This window comes from Pongo pygmaeus, chromosome 1 (genome assembly GCF_028885625.2).
Source record: "Pongo pygmaeus isolate AG05252 chromosome 1, NHGRI_mPonPyg2-v2.0_pri, whole genome shotgun sequence".
NCBI lineage: Eukaryota > Metazoa > Chordata > Mammalia > Primates > Hominidae > Pongo > Pongo pygmaeus.
In genome coordinates, this window is record NC_072373.2 from 76523255 (window position 1) to 76536253 (window position 12999).

General features: G+C 42.2%; 1 protein-coding gene and 1 long non-coding RNA gene across 2 annotated transcripts in view; one reads left to right on the forward strand and one right to left on the reverse strand.

Annotated features, from left to right (window-relative positions):
* Positions 1-533: 533 nt before the first annotated feature.
* On the reverse strand, positions 534-12017 carry PRDX6 (peroxiredoxin 6). Its single transcript, XM_054444026.2, has 5 exons — positions 11767-12017; positions 7802-7958; positions 3848-3994; positions 2953-3099; positions 534-1607 (listed from the first exon to the last, which is right to left on the reverse strand). The coding sequence occupies exons 1-5, from the start codon at positions 11859-11861 to the stop codon at positions 1479-1481; spliced, it is 675 nt and encodes a 224-aa protein (XP_054300001.1). The 5' UTR covers positions 11862-12017; the 3' UTR covers positions 534-1478.
* A 106-nt stretch (positions 12018-12123) lies between these two features.
* Positions 12124-12999, forward strand: part of LOC129010338 (uncharacterized) — a 62942-nt gene continuing 62066 nt past the window's right edge. Inside the window, exon 1 of the long non-coding RNA XR_008492981.2 lies at positions 12124-12670. This is a non-coding gene — a long non-coding RNA (uncharacterized LOC129010338). The remainder of the gene's footprint in view (positions 12671-12999) is intronic.

Genomic DNA, 12999 nt, shown 5'->3' on the forward strand with positions numbered 1-12999 from the left:
CAGGATTTACCAGTCCTTGATCTTGGACTTCCAGTCTCCAGAACTGTGAGAAATGTTTGTTGTTTAAGCCACCCAGTCTATAGTATTTTTGCTATAGCAGCCCAAGCAGACTAAGACATTGTAAATGGGACACCCTTTTCTAAACCTAGCACTTATTAGTAGAGTATAATCAAAGTCTGAGAGAGTATTAGTTCAGAGCAGCAAAAAGCACAGATGTACCATTATCTTTGAGGTTCACATTCCTACACCCAGCAATCCCATTAAGGCATTAGGTTAGGAGAGCTCTTTATACCAAGGATCATAACATCATGGGACTGTAGGATCCAAGCAAGTAACAGGAAGGAGCAAAGTGGACCAAGATATGTGGTAACATCACACATTCTTCAGCTGTTCCTCCATTTTCATTATATAAAATCTTATGTATCTGTCTTTGGAAGAAATTACTCAACGCCAATCCTAGAAGAAGGAAGCCTCTGCCCTTCAGGACATAAGTCTAAGCTGATACTTCAAAATATGACAACAGAATTCTCTGACCCAGTTTTAACAAAGGATTTTATTTTGTTCCCTAAAAAGTAAAATCTAGAAAATAGCAACCCACTGCAAGAAGAGTTCTATAATAAAACATTTTCAATCATTCTCTCTTCTCTTCACATGGTGTACTCTTTCATGTACACATCATCGGAAAACAGACTGATAAATGCAAACCCTGTGTGAAAGGCACATGGCACTAATATTGCTCACACCTGCTACACGTCCTTGGAAGCCAAGGGAAGCCTTTTCTGCAATCTCCCCATTTTGATAGAAACTTGTCACAATTTTTTTTATAGCAAAATATTTAAAGGTCTCTTCCCCTGCTCTTCACTTATCTACTAGAAAGGTACAGAATTAAAAAGCTTTTTTCCCCCAGCTGTGATCAAGACATATTAAAAGAATATTAAAGAGCATCTGGGTTATTCTAGAAGTTCTGTGATCAAAACATATTAAAAGAATATTAAAGCGCATCTGGGTTATTCTGGAAGTTCCTGGGCTTTATACTTGGATATTTACAGAGGAAGTTGAACCTCAAGTTCTGCCACTCTTCAAAATGGGTGACAGAAGAGAGGACGTGATAGGACAGTTAAAAAAAAATTGACAGTCATTCTCTGATGGAGTGAAGCAAGCTTTGTCAACCATCACCAAATATGACCTCATTGGCCACAAGCCCTGCAGAGATCCAACAAGATTTGAGTTTTAAATACAGAACATATTTCAAACAGAACCAGTAGAGTGCTGATGTATGAATGGAATTGATTGCTAGTGAAGGCAGAGAGTAAAGAATCTCAAGAAACTTTTAGTGCCATTTTCATTTAATAAGCCATTGGTATAGCAACCTAAAAACCTTGGCTGTGATGACACCCGGATGTGTTTATGGAATTGCTGCAGGAAAACACGATTGGCAGCTGACAATCTGGCTCACAGCACCAACTTCTCCAAGAGACTTAAGGCTGGGGTGTGTAGCGGAGGTATTTCTTGCCAGATGGGAGCTCTTTGGTGAAGACTCCTTTCGGGAAAAGTTTTTTGGCTTCTTCTTCAGGGATAGTTGGAAGGACCATCACACTATCCCCATCCTATTGAAAGACATTGAGAATGGTGAAATTCAATCTCATAGTGAAGCTTCAAGGCCTTCAGGAATTAACTTTAGAAAAGTAGCTACAGGTGCTAATGAGACTAATCAAGTGTTCTTTACTCTCCCTTCTCTGAGGATTTTGTTTTCCAAGTTGATCTTTGGCACTTTTGGAGGGAAAGCAGTTCCCCCATCTTAATAAGAAACAGCCCTGTTTTAAACCCAGTAACAGCTGGCCACCACACTTTACATTTAATTCTGAGTATCATGGCCTGCAAGCCCTGTGTGATGGAATCCTGCCTCCTCTCGTCTCTTGTCCCTCACCCCACCTTCTGCGGCTTCTTCTCCAGGCATGCTAGCTTTCCTTGTATTCCTCCAACATGCCAAGCTCACTTGTAGGCCCAGTTTCTTGCACTAACTGCTCCTTCTGCCTATAGTGCTCGTCCCTCACAAGTATACATGCCTTGGTCACATCTTCTCCGTGTCTTTCCCCAAAGGTCCCTTCATAGACAGGCATTCCTTGACAGTCACTCTCCCACCCCTGTGCTGTTATTCTCCCCATCTGTGCTTGATTCTTCCCTGTAGCACCTGTTATCACCACTTAATAAACTTGTTTACTGTTTGTCTCCACTCACTGGAATGGAAGTTCTATGAGGGCAAGGACTTTCTACTGTTCACTGTTATCTCCCCAGTTCACTACTATCTGGGCTCAATTAAGTACATAAATAAGTAATAATAAGTTAACTAGTGGATACAGAATTTAAGTGATTTGTCTGTCAGAAAAAACAAAACAAAGCCTGGTATTCAGGTTAGCATTATTTTAAAAATGTAGCAATGTTAAGATACTCTTGTGATGTTATCCATGTCCTAAAGAAGAAAAGTTTATGAACAAATTTTGGGGAATTCTAGCATAGGTTTAAAAGAATGAAGCTTAAGAGAAATGAAATACTTAATGACATTAATACACCAGTACTTCTACAGCCATGACTTAACGGAAACGGCCAATCAAGATTGTGTGATAAATATTTTGCCATCAGGGAAGGGTTAAAGTTTTTTTTTTTTTTTTTTTAAACCTTCTATTAGGAAAAGGAATCATTCGGACCAATATTTTTTCCAAATTATCTAAAAGTTAGAAAGCCATATAGGGAGTTTGTGTTGTGTATAAAAGGTGTTATAAAGACCTTGAAAAGGGCCTCTCAGCAAATCTTGAACTCAGCCACGAGGAAAAATCCTCCCAGTGTACTTGTGTGCTAGAAACACAGACCCAGATAACATAGACCTTGAAGTTGGCCATTTAGAGACTGGCCCTTTAGGCAAGTAGAGAAACTGCTTTTTTTAAACATCTTTACCTTCCAATCAACTGGGGTGGCAACCCTTTTCTCTGCTGTCAGCTGGAGAGAGATGACTACCCTGAGAATCTCATCAAAGTTCCTGCCAGTGGTAGCTGGGTAGAGGATAGACAGCTTCAGCTTCTTATCAGGACCAAAAACAAACACCTGTAAAGCACAGAGGGGCATAAATAGGAAGAGTTCTTTGAGTGTTATTAAAGCCACTTAGAAAGCTCTGCAGTCATTAATAATGTTCAAGGGTATAAAAACAAGACAAAAACAAAGCATCTAGAAGGATACACCAACTGCTAATGTGGATGGCTGGAATACAGATAATTTTCTTCTCCCTGTTATTTTCTAAACTTAGAAGGGAATTCTATTTGGTTCTGGCTATCCCAGTAAGAAAAACTGATATGCAAATTTAATCGAGGGAAAGGCTGTGTCAATTGGGGATGACTATCATAAAAATACTACTAATAGGAGTTGATATTGTTCCTTGAATAGTTGTACATTTATTCAGATGAGGGATTGGGTTTGTTTTCTAGTGGCCAGAGGACAGAACAAATAAAAATTTAAAACAGAGCTGCCTTATGAAGAAGGATATGGCCCATCACTTTAAAGACAGGGCGGTCAGGAGAGTGGTCAGGAGAGCTATGAAAAGGTTTCTCAATTCTGGAAGACATTTTAGGATAAACAACTTTTTTTTTTGTAGATTTCCATGAACTATGAATAAAGCAGTTGAAAAATTTAGCTGAAAATTGCATCAGCATTACAGATAATCAGTGATATTGTCGCCAATACACAGTTATTTCATAATTGTAGATATTCCCCTATCTCCTCTAGTTGGTACAAGCATTTACATGGACATACAGCCTGATCAGTTATGCTAACTACAGAATGAATTTGTATCACCTACCACACGAGCTGTCACAGGCATGCCCTTTTCATCCTTCTCTGCTGGATCCAGCATGCCCAACAGGATGGCAAGCTCCCGATTCCTATCATCGATGATGGGAAAAGGTAACTTTTCTGTGGGCTCTTCACAATTGTAAGCATTGATATCCTGAAACACAAGTAAAAAGGGAAAGAGGAATCTAAACCCAACACATGCTCTGAATTTCATCAGTTAACAGCCATCACCTTGCAAGACAGGAAAGAGACCAAATCACAGTAATTTTCTTTAAGCAATTTTAATTTTAAAAAGTGAGTTGATGAACACTCTTCATTCCAATTACTGCCAGGAGTAACAGCAGAGTACAGTACTTAGGTTGTAATCATGGACCAAAGCTGTTTTCATGCCCAGTTCTCTTAAATTCAGCATGCTTTTACTGCTATGAGAAAATAGCAGCAACCCCTTTAAAATTGCAATAATTTAGTTAGATCCAAATACAAGGCACCTCTGGTTACCCAAATACTGTAAAAATCATCAGATACAATAGGTTTGTTAAATCCATCACATCTAGAAATAATGCCATCTGTAAAGAAAATCTTATAGATCTGGTCCCTGCCTCAAAAGAACCCTGACTCAGATGTTAAGTTACAAGACAAATAAGAAATGACCAAAAAGAAAATCACAAAACAAAGCAAACACAAGAATGGAGAGTTGAATATATAACTTGAAGGACAAGTCAAAAATAAATGGGTGAAAAGGCAGAAGTAAACCTAAACTAGGGTGAAATTCAAACAGAAAACAAAGCATTTCAAGTCTGAACTAAAGAAAAATGATACACCTCCCTCCTTCCCTAGTAAAACTTTATTCATCCATTTATTTCTACTTTTCCTATCCCTGGAAGCTTTTGGAGAAAAAAAATCTAGTTTTGTTATTTGATTAAGCATTGATATAGCACTTAAGGTGGGCTAAGCATTATGGTAAGTACATATGGAATACAGATGAGTAAGACATGGCTCCTGCCTTCAAAGGAACTTCTCATTTGGTTAGAGATGATTCCAGTATGAAGCAGCAGCAAATGCAAGACTAATGTTAAATGGTGGACGGTAGATGCTGAAGTATACGAACACTCCCATCTGTAGGACTCCAAGAGTTACAAAGGCTTCAAGAAAAGAACAGGACTTCTATCTAGGCCCTTGAAGGATAGGTAAGATTTTTCACAGAGAAAAGAAAGGCATTCTAGGAATCAGGAACTATATATATATATGCATATATATGTGTATATATATGTGTATATGTGTGTGTATATATGTGTGTTTATATATGTGTGTATATATGTGTGTGTGTGTATATATATATATATTTTTTTGAGACAGAGTCTTGCTCTGTCGCCCAGGTTGGAGTGCAGTGGTGCGATCTTGGCTCACTGCAACCTCCGCCTCCCAGGTTCAAGCAATTCTCTGCCTCAGCCTCCTGAATAGCTGGGATTACAGGCACCCGCCACCACACCCGGCTAATTTTTTTTTGTATTTTTAGTAGAAAGGGGTTTCACCATCTTGGCCAGGCTGGTCTTGAACTCCTGACCTTGTGATCCACCTGCCTCGGCCTCCCAGAGTGCTGGGATTACAGGCGAGAGCCACTGAGCCCAGCCAGGAACGATATTAATGAAACATGTGGGCAACTCTGTACATAAACTATTGATAGGAGAGTGAGGAACTTAGTTGGATAGAGTTTAGCAAGTAATGGAAAAGAGGATTTAAAATTGGAATAACGTCTATTATGTGTAGGCTTGAAAGTAAAACAGGGGCTTGATGGCATAGCGGATACAAAACCATTGTGGATTCCTCAACAGAGATGTGACAAATGTGGCATTAATGAGCTCTGAAGTGGATAACAACAAATTCTTTTTATTTATTTATTTTTTTGAGGTGGAGTCTCTGTTGCCCAGGCTGGAGTGCAGTGGCATGATCTCAGCTCACTGCAGCCTCCACCTCTCGGGTTCAAGCCATTCTCCTGCCTCAGGCTCCTGGATGACAACAAATTCTAACATTCCTTCATTTTATTATCTTAACTTTCTGTTGTCACTGGCTGCTTATGAAGTCACCAGAGCTAAATAATAATTAATATAGTCTCATGCTAGAGGCAGATTATTATATAATCAGTTGTTTGTCAAAGTTTCAGCACTGCTTCTAATAGTTCAGACTTTTTTCCTATTCAATGTAATCACAATTCTGAAAACTTCTAAGGCAGAAGCTCAGCAGGTAAAATAAACCTGAGCATGCGTCTATCCTTTAAAAGGTATTATATAATGGGCTATAAATGCTTCCTTTGGCAATATGTCACTTTAATTATTGCTGTGCACTAATTCTCTACTCTGCCACTTGCATCATGGGCATTAGATTACACCCATGAACACCAGAGAACCTATCCTAAATTATTTGGGTTTATTCTATCCTAAATTAGGCTAAATCCTACTCTTTATCATCTTGCTTTAAAAAGAACATTGATTTGAGGTTCAACTCTCATTGCCATTGGGCAGTCTTGGGCAAGTCCCTCCAACTCTCTGAGTGAAAAAAGTATGCTCAATTGCAAAAACGAAAATGAAAAATGATAGCAAAAACTACAGTTACCACTCACTGAGAAGTGTAAGGAATGAAAAAAATTCTACTTCAAGACAGATAACTGCCCTTTTTTCTCCTACACATGATTCTTCTAGTCTCAGATATTTAGGATTAACTAGCATTAACTGCTATAGGATACAGCCACAGACCCCTAACTCACAAGTCAATACATCTTTTATTCAACTGCACATGCTTGACACAGTTTCTAGTATACATCCCTCAAAAAGCAGTTATCATTATTACTTAACAGCACAGTGTAGTAAAGTCCTTAAAATGTTTTCAAGGTAAATTCAGACCACCAAATTTATTGTTCAAGTAAATTCTTTTGCTAAAAGTAGGTATTTCTTTCAGTTAATTCATTCAACAAATATTGACTGATCACCTAAGATATACTGAGTAGTGAGCATTGTTCCAGCAGTGCACAAAACAGGAGTCTCTGTTCCTGCTGAGTTTACACTCTACTAGGAAGAAACAAACAAACTAAATAGGTAATATGCAGAGTGCTGAGGAGAAGGGGATGGTGAACGTGAAAAGGAGTTATAATTTTAGATAATGAGGACAAGAAAGGCTTTGATGAAATGTCCTGTGAGTTGAGACCCGAAAGAGGTGAGGGTAAGTCACACAGATCCCTGGGAAGTGAGCCTTCCATCTATGATACAGGACATATCTTGAAGGTAGAGCTGACAAGTCTGAGGATAAATCAGATGTATGATGTGAAAATACATGAATAATTCACAATGGCTCCTGGCGAGAACAACTATAAACATGAAGTTGCCATTAGCTTAGATGAGTAAAACTCTGGATCTAAGAGTGAGGCCTAGTTAGACATGCTAGGTTTGAGATGACTGGACATCCCAGGAGAGATGCTAAGTAGGCAGTGGTTATATGAACCTGGAAGAGTCTGGCATAGAGATGAAAATTTGAGAATCACAGCACATAGATGGTATTTAAAGGTGTGAGTGGATGAGCTAACCAAGGGAAAGAGTGCTGACAGAAAAGAGAGGAGGTCCAAGAAATAAGTTCAGGGTAACTTCAGCATAAATTAGGAGTTGGGAGATGAAGAATCAGTGAGCAGGAACAGCTAGGATGTGGTGTCCTGGAAGTCAAGAAAGGAAAAAGTTTCAGGAGGTACAGTGATCACCTGGGTTGAATGCTGCTGGCAGGCCAAGAGGAGGGCTGAGAATTGACTGACCAATGGATTTAGCAATGTGATCACTGTGTGGTTCAACTGAAATTTTCAAATAATTAGTGAACTTTGAACCTAAGGCTTACTTGTACCTTAACCTCAAAACCAAGTACTCTATAATTTATAACTGGACCTATAATCTCAGGCTCAAAGCACATGCCAACTGATACTAACCTTGCTCCACGCAAGATGGTCCTCAACACTGTCTATTGAAAGGGCAATCAACTTAACATTCCTCTTGGCAAATTCTGGTGCCAGCTTTGCAGCTCTGCCAAGCTCTGTGGTGCACACTGGGGTAAAGTCCCGAGGGTGGGAAAAGAGAATGCCCCATCTGAAAGGAAGAAAAACAAGGTCACAATTGAATGAAGAGTTATCACCAACATCACAGAGAATGAAAAGTCACCACTTCTGGATCAAAAACAGTCTTTCTTTTTTAAATGAATGCCTATGATATTTACTTTTCAGCTTTTCTGTTGAGGAATGCTTTTCAATCTACTTACCTCCAGAGAAGCCTATGCTTATAGCCCAATTCAATCAAAGACATGAAATTCAAGATGACACATATTTAAAAAGACTAATGTTAAGGTGTTGCCTCCTTTAATAATTATGGTGCCACCCTGACTCCTTTTTCGCTAATAAAATCTGTGCTATTCAAGCCAAGTAGTTCACTGAAAAAACTTAATTATTTCTTCTTATCCTTTTCTACATTTTTTTCTAGCATAGACCCTGACATTCAGCTCCAATAATGGATGTCCCAGTATGCCCTGAATCCAAACAAATGCCTGACTGCACTAATAAACAGATTATGTAATCTGAAATAAATAGGTTTCTATCTTCTATTTATATGAAAAAATTAAAGTTAACATTTGGTTTCTTTGAAGCAAGTGGATATGAAATCTTTTGTAAAACCACTTTACTGATCTAACCTGCCAAACATGACACCCAATATTTATACTCTGACAAAACAATAGCACCTTCACAGTTTTACCTATCTCTTCATTTGCAGTTTCTTTTTCTTCTTTCTTCAGACCAAGCAGGTAGAATTTTGATAGCCTGCAATGTAGATTTCTACAACAGCAAATTCTTAGGAAAATACTAATATCTAAGTCATCATTGTCTTAAGATTTTATAGATTTTGAGCACATTTCAAGCTGTCACCAAGAAAGCTGAAGTACCATTTCCTTCTTCTTGGCAACAGAAACTACTCTTTCAACTGAAAAGGAAAATTTAACACTCATTTCTCCACATCCCCATCAACTTAAACCATCCTAAACCAGATGATTTAGGCAGGATCCTAAACTAGTAGATAACTAAATCTAGCCTAGATGCCAAGCTGACCTTTCTGAAGTTTCCCTGAGCACAGAGAACAAGCAAAGACAAGGGCACCTCCTTCCTACTTACGGCTGTCACTCAACTCCCAAGGTTTCAAGAAGGAAAAAGATCTTCATACAAAAAGGATGGAGGGCCCTATGGCAAGACTGGGAAGAAAGTTAATTTTTTTTTTAAGATTGTGGAGGTGTGCACTATGTTCACTTTACTATGAAGGGCAAAAGGAAGAACATAGAGTATATCTTTTGAAGTAGATAATATCACTATGAGTAAAATCTAGGCCTTAGCTTCTATGGAAAACGATCTATTTAATGGTTAGATGAGACTTAACAGAAGGTCTCCAGAAGTTGAGAAGAAATGGAACAGGGCGTTTCCTCCTGTATCGTTAAAAGGAGGATAAATTAGAAAAGTTAGGAGTTCTTTTTCCATTGTGAGTCCATAAAGACTGTTTTGCTGAATCATGCAAAAGGAACTGGTTTTAAGCCAGTTCACGTCCTTCCCTCCCTCAGAAGCAAAACTCCAGTTTACCTCATGGCTACGAACAGGATGAACTCCAAGAATGTCTTACCTTGGACTTCCTTCCCCTCCAACTCTTCCTACTGCTGCGCTTAAGAGTAATTCAGTGACATTCTCCCATTTTTGTCAAAAGACAAAAGGTTTCCTCCTTCAAGAGAATGGTTCCCACTTACTAAGCCCCAGAAGACCCCTGGAAAACACGTATTTTGCTTAGTGAAGATGTGCTATGAAGAAGCCGCTTCTACCACTTACAGAAACAGCGATAAGGTCCAGTAAACTCACCCAATGTAGCACCCAACCTCTTTAGTTGTTTACAATGATCAGGGGTAAGGTAGAGCGATACGTTTTAATTTTTTCTTCTCAAAAATACCTGGATCAAAAATTGACAGTCTGATTTGGGATCATATACAGAATAGAAAATTGGAAAAATCAGGCAAAAATCCACGTGTCATAAACATATAAAAGGCTCAAACTTCTCCTTCTGGTAAGGTAGGGAATACTATGCCTGATCCTAGGCAGACTTGTATATTAGTTAATAAATGCAGATATTTCTATCGTGTTCCTAACTATGGCTCCCTGATAAAGTACCACTTTTGATCAAATCTAGATGGATCTAGAGGCCAATAAACATTAACAAAACCCCAAAAAAGTATGGTTAGCTTAAAAAGCGACAGCATTTGTAATTGTTGGCACAGTAAATACGTTTTATGCTAATATTTAATCTATACAAGCTAAGAGTTCTGGAAATAGTTTATGTTTCATGGGGATGAGGGCTGCAGGTAGAAATGGGAAGGAACACAACTCTAAAAATCCCAAGGATTGCTGGAGAAATATTACTACCTAGATCCTAAGTATAAGAATGGCCATAAGCTGTATTTCTAAAGTATTTTTCTGCATTCAAGGTTTGAATATTCCATTTCTCAACCTTTTTCTGGCCTAGTCCTATCTTTCACAAAGCTTAACTTTTCCCTATTCAGTGGCTGGAAAAGGGACTTAAGAGGTTATAAGGGGTTGGGGAGGCATATGATGTGTAAGAATCTCTCCCTGGTTCTCTGCACAGCCCTGTCCAATCACTGATTCATTTCATAAGCCTGTCTCCCTGGATACTGTATATAAAAAGGATATAATCTGGGGAAGAACTGTCGTCAAGCCTTGGAGCCCCACAGTGTAGTGGGACCACTAGTACTCCAGAACCATAATATAACTAGACATGCCTGGAATGTTTCTGATGAAAACTAAGCAACTTCCAGTTTGCTGATTCAGGAGCTGTATTAAAAAAAAAAAAAAAAAGGAGCGACACTGATTTACTACTCCTATCCATAATGGTAAAACTGCCAAGTCAGATCACAGGTCATCAATTTGGCTATCATCAGCAAGCTCATGTGCTAGAAGCAAGGTAGAAAGCGGAGGGGACAGTGAGGAGCAAGCCACTGGGAAACAAAAGAGTCTCAAAGTTGGGGAGTACACGTGTCCTGGAGCCTCGAACGGCCATCACTAGCAAGAATAGGCCACTACAGCGGAACAGTGTCAGAAAGTCCTTCCCTCCAAGTGTTGCAAGTTCTGGAATCTCTGAAGGCACACCTACGCAGCGTGTTCTTGGCTCTTCCTAAAGCTGTTATCAAATCATATCTTGGCCATTGGAGGCGGCTCTGGACAAAAAGTCTTTCGGCCACCTACTTGGCAGTTAGTGGTTTTAAATTTCACATTTTGTGCCCAGAAGCCTGCAAATACCACTGCACTCTCAGATGATACGTTGGCCTTCCTGTAACCTATAGCCAGCAGCTGTGTCCTCCGACTTTGGCTTTAGACACCCATCCTCCCCAGGGAGCAAATTCCAGAACGGAGGGTGGGAGGGCGGTGCGACCCTGGGCACTAGTCCGGGGAAGTGATCGCCAATGCCGTCCCGCCCTTGCGCTCTCGGCCTGACCACGCTACCTGCACAGTTTACTAAGACGAGTTAAACGGACAACAAACCCTCCCGCGGGCAGTGAGTTTCCAGAACCTGCAGAACCCAATTTTATCCTCCCCACCCCCGACCTTGGCGTGGCCTTGCCCAGCCACGCCGGAGGCGGGGAGGCCAGGAGGGATCGAGTGGCCCGCACAAGGCAGGCCGAAGGGGTGCCAGCTCCCAGCAGCGCCACACGGCCTGGCGCTCGCAGGAACCGGTGCGGGGGAAGGGGCGGGCGGCGCAGGGGGCTGAGCGACCGGGAGGACGGAAAGGAGAAGAAATAGGGAAGGCACCTCCGAGTCCGGCGCAACCGAGGCCAGGACAGGGCTACGCGGTGGCCACTTACGAGTCTCCCAGAAAGTCGTGGAAACGGATGCGGCCGACGGTGGTATTGGCCTCAAAGTTGGGAGCCACGTCCCCGAGGAGCAGACCTCCGGGCATGGCGACGGTGATGAGGTGGCGCCGCTGGGACAGCAAGCAACCGGGTGGTTCCGGCGAAGAAGCAGCCGGTCCCAGCGCGCGGAAGAATAAACGAAGGCGCGAGGGGCGGGGACTGGGGCGGCGGGGGCGGGGCCGCGGAAGGCCAGCCGCTGGGGGCCGGGCCGCGGGGGCGGAGCGCTGGGCTGGGCTGGGCTGGGCGCGGGGCGGGGCGGGGCTGGGCGCGGGGCGGGGCGGGGCTGGGCGCGGGGCGGGGCGGGGCTAGGCTGGGTTGGGCCGGGCCGGGACGCGGCACGAGCCGGACTATCGCGGTCGCTGTTCGTGGCGCCGCCGGGCCTGCGACTAGGTGGCATCCTTCAGACGCTATAGGCCGTCTCTGCACACGTGATGCGGGGCTCGGTCACGTTGCCCCCTGAAAGCTTGAGGATGCGCCAGGTTTGACTCTGCAGGGCGTGCGCGCTTTGGGGGTGGAAGGAAGAGGAACGCGGCAGGAAGGCGAGCCCCTGGGTGGAGAATCGCCGGGGCGCGCAGGCTGCGGCGGCTTCGCACAGCCGCCCTGGGCGCTGCACGGATCCGCGCGCACCCTCCTGCGCACCCACTCGCGGCCAGCTCCCTACAGAGGAGTGGAGTGACTGCTCGACTACCACCCCTCTTTTAGTGTGAGCCTCTGGAGTCCTGACCGCCCCAGCCAGCCCAGCCACGATGAGCTGTCTAAGAGGATGTGGCAAGACCCAGAAGTGTGGGTGACCTTATGTCAGAGGAAGTGGCTTTCTTATTGCAGCAAAAATTCCCGTACCAGTGTCAGTGCTAGGGTAATGTAACTAAACTTTTATTTATTTTTATTCTGCCCTCCCCTTTCTGTTTGTTATGAACCTTAAAATATTCAACACAATTATCTTGAAATCTAAATATAGAATTTAAAACATACTCTTTGAGACCTACTGTGTGCAGGTCAACTCTTGTCACCCAGGGAGGTGGGCGGCTTAGATTCATTTATTTGCTGTGAGCCAAGTACAAGGTAGATAAGATGCCTGTCCTCTTGGAGCTTTCCTTCTTGTGAAGGGAAACCGGTGACAGACAATAAGCACACAAACCAAAATATGTTAGACAGCAATCAGTCGTATTCAGAGAACTAAAATAG